Source organism: Dipodomys spectabilis, unplaced genomic scaffold (genome assembly GCF_019054845.1).
Source record: "Dipodomys spectabilis isolate Male_0828 unplaced genomic scaffold, ASM1905484v1 ptg000163l, whole genome shotgun sequence".
NCBI classification, from domain to species: Eukaryota; Metazoa; Chordata; class Mammalia; order Rodentia; family Heteromyidae; genus Dipodomys; species Dipodomys spectabilis.
The window spans coordinates 20,417,956-20,427,539 of NW_024870840.1; the positions used below are offsets into that span (position 1 = coordinate 20,417,956).

The window sequence follows — 9,584 nt, forward strand, 5'->3', positions numbered from 1 at the left end:
CTTGAGCCATATCACTACCTCCGGCTTTTTCTGCTTATGTGGTACTGAGGAATGGAACCCAGGAACTGGGGAATGGAACCCAGGATTTCAAGCATGCTAGGCAAGCACTCTACCACTAAGCCACATTTCCAACCCCCTGAGTTTCTACCACTTGAGCCATAGCTTAATTTCTGGCTTTTTTTTTTAGGGGGAGGGTAGTTTATTAGAGATAAGAGTCTCATAAATTTCCCTTTCCGGGCTGACTTCGAACTGCTATCCTCAGAGCTGCCTTCTGAGAAGCTAGAATTATAGGCGAGAGCCACCGGCGACCGGCTCGCATCTGTTTTCGTCCTAGCAACCAGCTCTCTTAAGCTTCTGATTGGCTGCGGAGCCGCCTTTCCTCTTCCTTGCTCTTTATTAGTTAAAAAGAGCGTCAGTCTCCAGGACTCCTACCCTATAAGAGAACAGTTGAAGTTGGAACTTGGCGGCGATTGGTTTAACAGAGAAAGAGGGCGGGGATAGCGGCCAAACGAGTTCTTTGTTGGTCTTCAGTGGCTGCGGAGATCCCGCCCTTTTTTCCCAGATCCGTTTGCTAGCGGCCCCAGGCCTCTCCGAAACTCTCTCTCCCATTGGCCGCGAGGCAAGCTGTGGCCCTGCCCTCCAGCCCTTCTCGTGCGCCGATTGGCTCTACGCGAATTGGCCCGAGCACGCCGTGCCCGCGGAGGGAGAACGGCGCGGTCGTGCGAGCGGCCAGCCGGCTGCATGGCGCGCTGCGAGCAGCTTCACGGCGCGGGCCTGCGCGACGTGCTGGGCCGGACGCAGGGCGTCCTGTTCGACTGCGACGGGGTGTTGTGGAACGGCGAGCGCGCCGTGCCCGGTGCCCCGCAGCTGCTGGAGCGGCTGGCCCGGGCCGGCAAGGCGACGCTGTTCGTGAGCAACAACAGCCGGCGCGCGCGGCCCGACTTGGCCCTCCGCTTCGCGCGCCTGGGCTTCGGGGCGCCGCGCGCCGAGCAGCTCTTCAGCTCGGCCGTGTGCGCCGCGCGCCTGCTGCGCCAGCGCCTGCCGGGGCCGCCGGGCGCGCCGGGCGCCGTGTTCGTGCTGGGCGGCGAGGGGCTGCGCGCCGAGCTGCGCGCCGCGGGGCTGCGCCTGGCGGGCGACCCCGGCGACCCCCCGGACGCCCCTTCGCGCGTGCGCGCCGTGCTCGTGGGCTACGACGAGCACTTCTCCTTCTCCAAGCTGAGCGAGGCGTGTGCGCACCTGCGCGACCCCGACTGCCTGCTCGTGGCCACCGACCGCGACCCTTGGCACCCGCTCAGCGACGGCAGCCGGACCCCGGGTGAGCGGGGAGCCCGCGGCGGAGGGGCGTCCTGCCCCGGCGCCTCCAGGCCTAGGGCCGGGGATCGGGGATGCTAGGGAGCCTCCGTGTCCCTGCAGGGCCCGCAGGGGCCACCTGTGCGTGGGGGCGGCGGTGGGTGGGGTCCCCCTTTTGACCGATGAGCAAACTTGGGGCCTGTGGTGACTTGAGAGAGTTGAGAGACGGATCCCTGTCTGTGGACATTTAGGGACTGGCCTCCTGTCATTTTGCCCCCAGGGGATAGGTGGGAGGGAGAAGAGCCTAGGAGGGTGGTCCTGGGGAGGGAGGTTGGGGAGGGCTGGGACAGCATCGGAGGCAGCCGGATGGAGGCAGGTGGAGTTTGGCCCCGAGGTCCAGCCGGCTGTGTGATCCATGTACTGGGTTACATAACCTCCAAGCATCCGTCTGGGTGCAGGGTACCCACCAAGCCAGCGTCCAGCCAGGTCTGTGATAGGTGGGAGGGGCTCACACGCCTGTGAGTTGTAGCCAGTTCTGGGTATCACCTCCATGTCTGTTTGTCCAAATCAGAGATGGAAATATCCCATTTCTCAGTTAAACTGAGACTGAGCCTGTGCACTTGGTTACTCAGAAAGCTGAGTTCTGAGGATCGCCGTGCAAAGCCAGCCTGGGGCAGGAAAGTCTGAGAGCCTCTTTCTGTCTAACCAGCAAAAAGCCAGAAGTGGAGCTATGGCTCAAGTAAAAAAACCAAGGGACAGCACCCAGGCCTTGAGTTCACGCCCAAGAACCAGTTTAAAAAAAGAACGAAAGAAAGGCAGGCAGGCTAAGAGAGGGAATGTGAGCTCAGCCAGCTAGTGATAGAGCAGGGGAACTGGACTGGAGTCTCCTCCTCCCAGACACTGTTCGATGCTGTAACCTCGGGTGTTCAGCTGCCCCTCTGTGAGTTAGAACTGGAGGCAGCAGAGCCTGATGCCCCCTGTCTGTGTCACTCCTATGCTGGCCCTTTGCAGACCATTGTTGATCCAAAGTCCTGGGAGCCCAGGATGGTTGGTGAGTGGGGTGAAGTAGATGTGTATATGGTGGGATTTGGATCTGGGAAGGCTTCCTGGAGGAGGTGGCACTCCACCATGACAGTGAGCTGATAGATCAGTGTTAGGATGGGATGAGGGAAGGACTGTAGTTCTGATCTGTCCTGGGACTTACTTGCAACTTGACAACGTGAACCTGTTTCCCTTAGATCTAAGGAGAGGGCCTTTGTCTTGTCCTGCTGCCCTCACTGGAGTAAGGCTAGACCTTACCCACATCCCTCCTCCCCCTTTGTGATGAGCTCTGCCTCTCTGGGGAAACAGAGGCTTAAATCCACTTCTGTGGGGGCTGGGAAGGTGGCTCCGTGGTAGAGCGCTTGCCTTGCACGCATGAGGCCCGGGTTCGATTCCTCAACGCCACATCTGCAAAAAGAAAAAAGCCGGAAGTGGCGCTGTAGCTCAAGTGGTAGAGCGCTAGCCTTGAGCTGAAGAGCTGAGGGACAGCGCCCAGGCCCAGAGTTCAGGCCCCACGACTGGACCCCCCCCCCCCCAAAAAAAAAAAAATCCACTTCTGTGGTCCTTGGGTACAACTGATAGAGCTTTGAAAAGGTGGTACAGAAATACTAACCCATGCCAGGTATGGTGGGTGGTTCATGTCTATAATCCCAGTTACTCAGGAGGCTGAGATCTGAGGATCTTGGTTTAAAGCCATCCTGGACAGACAAATACAGGAGATTGTTATTTCTAATTAGCCAGCAAAAAGTCGGAAGTAGATCTGTGGCTTAAGTGGTAGAGTACCAACCTTGAACAAAAAAGCTGAGCAGGGACAAAAGGCCCTGAGTTCATGCCCCAGCACTAACACATGCACACAGTATTAACAAAGGCCCTATTGTACACAGAAATCTTTTTTTTTTTTTTGGGTCCGGTTGTGGGGCCTGAACTCTAGGCCTGGGCGCTGTCCCTCAGCTCTTCAGCTCAATGCCAGCTCTCTACCACTTGAGCCATAGCGCCACTTCCGGCTTTTTTCTTTTTTCTTATGTGGTGCTGGGGAATCGAACCCAGGGCCTCAGGCATGCAAGGCAAGCACTCTTACCACTGAGCCACCTTCCCAGCCCATACACAGAAATCTTAAATGATGACGTTGCCACACACCCCTCTCCCCATGGGCCTTCTGGTGTGCTTACCTTGTTACTACCTTGTGCTACAAACAGAAATGCCCACTGTCTCAGAAACATGTCAGTACAAGGCATGCAACAGCCTTGGTTGGCTGAATGTGAGTTAATGAGGTCCCAGAAGGCAGAGAGCCGGTCATGGTCATAGCACTGCTCCCTGCTGTCCACCCCACCCCAGGGTAGGGCTCATCGCTGTACAACTGTCTTCAGTGTCTGACTTACAGTACGGCCTGGGTAAGGCCTAGGCCAGTGATGAAGGTGGGACGCAGGCATCACTGTCTTGGTGGGAATGGAAGGGACTCATAGCTGGAACTGTTACTGAGTTAAGGAAAAATACTTCAGGGTGACGCAGTGTGATCCTTCTCATCCTGGAGTAACTTTGAGCACCGAGACAAGTTGCTCTTCTTCCCTTTCTACCCAGTTTTTTGTTTGTTTTTGTTTTTGTGCTGGTCCTGGGATTGAACGCAGGGCCTGAGAGCTATCCCTGAGCTTTTTCTGTTAGCATTCTACCACTTGAGCCACAGGTTCACGTCCAGCTTTTTGGTGGTTAACTGGATATGAGTCTCCCAGACTTCTCTGCCTGAGCTGTATTTGAACTTTGATCCTCACATCTCAGCCTCCTGAGTAGCTAGGATTACAACCCTATTCAGTTCTTTTTTTTTTTTTGGTTAGTTGTGGGGCTTGAACTCTGGGCTTGGACGCTGGCCCTCAGCTCTTCAGCTCAAGGCAAGCACTCTACCACTTGAGCTACAGCGCCACTTCCAGTTTTCTGGTGGTTTATTGGAGATAGAAGCCTCATGTGGACTTTCCTGCCTGGGCTGGCTTTGAGCCGTGATCCTCAGATCTCAGCCTCCTGAGTAGCTAGGATTACAGGCATGAGCCACCAGTGCCCAGCTCCTGTTCAGTTCTTAAGAAAACTAGTGGTGGGGGCTGGGAAGGTGGCTCAGTGGTAGAGCTCTTATCTTGCATGCATGAGGCCCTGGGTTCGATTCCTCAGCACCACATAAGCAAAAAGAAAAAAAGCTGGAAGTGGCACTGTGGCTCAAGTGGTAGAGCGCTAGCCTTGAGCTGAAGAGCTGAGAGACAGCGCCCAGACCAAGTTCAGGCCCCACGACCTGATGCCCCCCCCCCCCCCCCAAAAAAAAAGAAAAAGAAAACTAGCGGTGGATGCTGGTGGCTCACACCTGTAATCCTAACTACTCAGAAGGCCGACAGCTCAGACAGAAAAGTCCCTGATACTCTTTCTCCAGCTAACCACAAAAAGCTGGAAGTGGTAGAGCTTGTTTGAAGCCTTGAGCATAAAATCTCAGGCACAGCACCCAGACTCAGAGTTCAAGCCCCAGGACCAGCAAAAAGAAAAAAGAAAAGAAAACCGGTGGGCTGGGGGAATGGGTTAGCAGTAGACCATGTACTTATTAGCATGCACTAGGCCCTGAACTCCATCCTTAACTTTTCAGACAAACTAATGTGGGCATGTTCTAGGGCAGATATTAGGGAGGAACCTTCCAAGAGTGTTGCCCCAGGCTAGCTTAGCAGCTCAGGTTCTGCCCTGATCCTGTGAAACTGGGGAATGACTTGTCTGGGGACCTCGGGCCAAGGTGTTGCATAGCTCCTCCCCCCTTTGCTTAACTAAGTAGAATGGGGGCAGCTGCAAGGAGGACGGGAGGCCTAACCATCAGGCCAGGCGAGCCTTTCCTTATGCCATTGGCTGGTTCCTGGCATAATGGCTGGTTTGGAGCTGCCAGTGTGAGATCCCCATCTTAGAGCTGGGGAGCAATGTGCAGTAGACACCTTCACGCAAGACTTCCCTATTAGTAGCGCACCATACAGGTAACAGTGAAATGTGGGCGACCGTGAGGAGGGGGGACTCTCTGCTGTCAGCACTTGGTTTCCTTGAGTTTGGGGTTGACGGCTGTGTGTTGAGCCCCAGGCCTGGGCATGTTGGGAGGCGTCAAGTCACACTGCACCCCTGGCCCTTTTGCTTGTTTTTTGACAGTGCTGGGATTTGAACTCAGGGCCTGGCCTCACAGTTGTTAGGATAGCACTCATCACTTTGCCATGTCTTCAACTCCTTTTTGCTTTCGTTATTTTTCGCATAGGGCTTTGCTTTCTGTCCGGGCCAGCCTGAACTGTGATCTGCCTATTTATGCTTCCTCCATAGCTGAGAGGCACACACTACTAAGCCCAGTTTTTTTTTTTTTTTTTTTTCCTAGTCCTGGGGCTTGAATTCAGGGCCTGGGCACTGTCCCTGAGAGTTTGTTCGTGGCTAGCACTCTACCACTTGGCCCACAGTGCCACTTCTGGCCTTTTTTGTTTATGTGATACTAAGAAATTGAACCCAGGGCTTCATCCTGATAGGCAAGCACTCTACCACTCAGCCACATTCCCAGCCCTATGCCCAGCTTTTATTGGTTGAGATGGGGTCTGGTGAACTTTTGCCTTGGCTGGCTTCAAAGCGCAGGCCTCCCAATCACCACCTCTTGAGTAGCTGGAACTGTAGGTACAAGCCACCATATCCAACTCAGACAGGGTCCCACTAACTTTGCCACCCTAGGCTAGCCTTGAACTCCTAACCCCCCTGTCTTTGCCTTCTGAGTTGCTGGAATTATAGACATGTTTCATTACTCCCATAAGACTTTTTTATTTTGGGTCCAGTCGTGGGGCCTGAACTCTGGGCCTGGGCTCTGTCCCTCAGCTCTTCAGCTCAAGGCTAGCGCTCTATCACTTGAGCCACAGCGCCACTTCCAGCTTTTTTTCTTTTTGCTTATGTGGTGCTGAGGAATCGAACCCAGGGCCTCATGCATGCAAGCACTCTACCACTGAGCCACCTTCCCAGCTCCCCATGAGACTTTTTTAATAGTATCTTCCTTCCATAGCCAGCTCACAAAATTCCTAAAAATGCAAGTCCTGCTGCCCCTCAGGAGGCTGTATGACCTGGACCAGTTAACAAGCCTGAGCTGCGCCCTCCCCACCGGTCGGGGGCCTACCCAGCAGCCCATTGTCATCTGGCCAGGGACACAGAATGTTCTGGCTGAGGCAGGCACGGCGGCCTCACTGTGCCCGCGGGAGGTGCTGGGATGGGTGTCAGGGCTGAACAGGCCTCCTGTTTGTTGTTAGGCCCCATGGATTGGGAGGGACTGCGTGGAGCCTGGCTCCAGCTGGAATTCTCTCTGGCTACCACTCTCCCTCTGGAGGCTTGCCCTCCAGAGGCTCACTGAGTTAGGGGTGCGGTATGCTGTGCCCTGGTGCGTTCGTGGGGGACCAGGCTAGTTTCCTGTGCCTGGAGCACAGATGGTTTCTGGGAGCAGTGAGCGCCACTTCTGGCCAAGCACTTGCCTATGTGGTGCCCACAGCACGTGTGGGGGCAGGTCTGCTCAGATCCCTGTTGGGCAGTGGTATGGGTCCCCATGGAAGTGAGAGAGGCTAAGCAGCTTGCCCAAAGGCACACAGCTGCCAGGATGAAACAGCGGACCGAAGCAGGCTTGTGCGCATGCTGCTGTACGCCCACAGCACCCACAGGTGGCAGGTGCCATCCATCTGCTCATTAGTGATGGGGAAACTAAGGCAGCAAGCTACAACTAGTCTGTCCCAAGGACTGTGGTGTAATGGCTGGAACCCGGCCTGTGAGCACTGACCTGATCTCCTGTCCTGCAGGCACAGGGAGCCTGGCCGCTGCTGTGGAGACAGCCTCAGGCCGCCAGGCCCTGATAGTGGGCAAGCCCAGCCCCTACATGTTCGAGTGCATCACGGAGCACGTCCCTATGGACCCCGCCCGCACGCTCATGGTGGGGGATCGCCTGGAGACCGACATCCTCTTCGGCCACCGCTGCGGCATGACCACCGTGCTCACACTCACAGGCGTCTCACGCCTGGAGGAGGCCCAGGCCTACCTAGCGGCTGGCCGGCACGACCTGGTGCCCCATTACTACGTGGAGAGCATCGCGGACTTGATGGACGGGCTGGGGGACTGAGCCCACTGACCTGTCGCCCTCCCTCCCGCGCCCTGAGCCCCCTGGACAGACGCGGGGCTCATGCCTTGTGAACCACGTTCTGTGCCGTGGGTGCCCTGGCCTGTCTCTTCACCTTGGTGGGGTTGGGACCCAGGGGCGGTTTGCCCTGACAGTGGCTGGGCCCTGCTGTTCCAAGGCTCCCCTGGCCTGACCCAACCAGGTGGCCTTATTTCCTGCCCTGTCCACTGCCCTTTGCGAAAAATGGGCCCTGGTGCCCACCGAAGGTTCCCTGACCCTGAACACTTGATTTCCTCCCTGTCTCTAGGTCCCCCGGGAGCCCTGCCACCACCAGGGGGCCCTCCAGCTCCGGCTGGCCAGTCGGAGGTCTGGGTAGCCACAGCCCATTGTCTTAGGAAACCAAAGGAGGATGAGTGACAGACAGTGAGTCCCTGCCATCAGTCCCAAGAGGAGCAGTGACCCCCGCCTGTCCTCGAGCCCCAGTGCACCCATCAGAAGCCAAGCTATGGCCATCCTTGCATGTCCTAGGACCTGGGGACACCGAGTAACCACCCACTGGTCTCTTAGACCCCCGGTAGAACAGTGTGGAAGTCGGGGAGACAGTGGCTCCTTGGCAGTCTGCAATTGGCTGGACAGAAAGTCCAGATTTTCAGTAAATAAATATGGGGCTGAGTATGAAGACACTCCTCTACAAAGCTTGGGGACCTCGGGGCTGCTGTGGAGAGCTCCATCCCTCTACGGCCCCTGTCCAGTGTTGACAATGGCCACAATTGAGCAGGGGGTCTGCCCGCCCCCCCCCCCGGCCCCCGTGTCAGTGTTGTGCCACCTTCCCCAAGCCCATGTCCAGCTATTTATTTATTTATTATGTGCCAGTAGGTGGGGGCTGGGCCCTCCCACTCCCTCTCCCCGTTGTAACCAGTCCTTAATAAAGTGCCCCTGGGAGTGTCTGTCTGCTCCAGTCCGTGGCCCCAGGGGAGACTGCTGTCCCCAGTGCTGCCTTCACCACCCGCTGCCCGAGCCATCTCATTTCTGGACTTCAAGGGCACAGAGCTGACCGAGCTGCTCTTAACGCACCGCTGAGCCCTCATCTGCCAATCTGTTTCAGTCCATCGAACACTAGTGAGGCCGGCGCCAGGGGTTCATGCCTGCAAGCCTAGCTACTCCAAGAAGCTGAAATCAGGCTCACAGTTCAAAACCAGCCCAAGCCCTGAGTTCAAGCATAAAAGCAAAAACCAGTGAGCCAGCAGTCGGGTCAGGAGGGACATGAAGGATTGGGACTAGCTCAGCCGTTGAGAGCTGGCCCAGCACTATAAGAAACAATGGCTATAGGGCAGAGCGCTTACCTAGCATGCCTGAGGCCCTGGGTTCCATTCCTCAGCACCACATGAGCAGAAAAAGCCGGAAGTGGCGCTGTGGCTCAAGTGGTAGAGCACTAGCCTTGAGCTGAAGAGCTGAGGGACAGCGCCCAGGCCCAGAGTTCAGGCCCCACGACCGGACCCAAAAAAAATCAAAGAAACAATGGCTACGCACATTTACCCAGAATACACAGCTGGTCAGTAACTGACATTGAGCCAACTCCAGGAGGCTGTGGCTCCCACTGGAAACTGGGACAGGAGAATGTAGGCTAGGGTTCTACCTGTGGGATCAGATGCAGTGGCCACACCCAAGGAGCTGCTGGTCAGCTTCCTGGTGCTAAACATGTGTAGGCCACTGTGTCATCTCTGAGGCATCCCAGAGGAGAGGCCTGCCAGCCTGAGGGCAGAGGCTGTGCGCAGTGCACTCTAGGCAATGATTGCAAAGGGCCTGCTTGCATTTCAGGCTCCTTCCTGCTTCAGAGTCCCAGAGGCCTTGTCTAGCCCGTCCACAGGGGATCGGAGATCCTAGCAGCCCTAACTCCCTCGTGAAGCTAGAGAGAAGTGCCTGCCTGTGACAGACTCCGTGCCACCTGCAGAGGCCTAGCAAGTGGCCTAGCACTTCTCAGGGCTTCGTGCTGGGCCCCCCAGCTCCCCAGGGCAGATTCTCACTGGAGTGGCTTGAGTCAAATGCCCAAAGGGTCGGCCGGCAGTGCTGGTCCCAACAGTGGTGGTGTGAGTCACTGACCTGTGCTGGAGATGTGGGACACTCCTGC

At 56.5% G+C, this 9,584-nt stretch overlaps 1 protein-coding gene across 2 annotated transcripts; it reads left to right on the forward strand.

Annotated features, from left to right (window-relative positions):
- The first annotated feature begins 716 nt into the window (after window positions 1–716).
- LOC122119200 (pyridoxal phosphatase) lies at window positions 717–9,209 on the forward strand. 2 transcript variants are annotated; one of them, XR_006149517.1, is made up of 3 exons: window positions 717–1,315; window positions 7,143–7,722; window positions 9,199–9,209. XR_006149517.1 is itself a non-coding variant. In XM_042693208.1 (2 exons), exons 1-2 carry the CDS (start codon window positions 742–744, stop codon window positions 7,457–7,459), a joined length of 891 nt encoding a protein of 296 aa, XP_042549142.1. In that variant the 5' UTR covers window positions 717–741; the 3' UTR covers window positions 7,460–8,403. The 2 variants fall into 2 exon arrangements, 1 of the variants encoding a protein (XP_042549142.1); XM_042693208.1 differs by lacking the exon at window positions 9,199–9,209 and having other exon boundaries at window positions 7,143–8,403.
- The last annotated feature ends 375 nt before the right edge of the window (window positions 9,210–9,584 follow it).

Bases quoted from the DNA above. Each gene is read 5' to 3' on its own strand.
- LOC122119200 (XM_042693208.1), top strand. From the start codon at position 742: ATGGCGCGCTGCGAGCAGCTTCACGGCGCGGGCCTGCGCGACGTGCTG. The intron at 1,316-7,142 runs GTGAGCGGGGAG...CCTGTCCTGCAG, and splicing joins CGACGGCAGCCGGACCCCGG to GCACAGGGAGCCTGGCCGCT.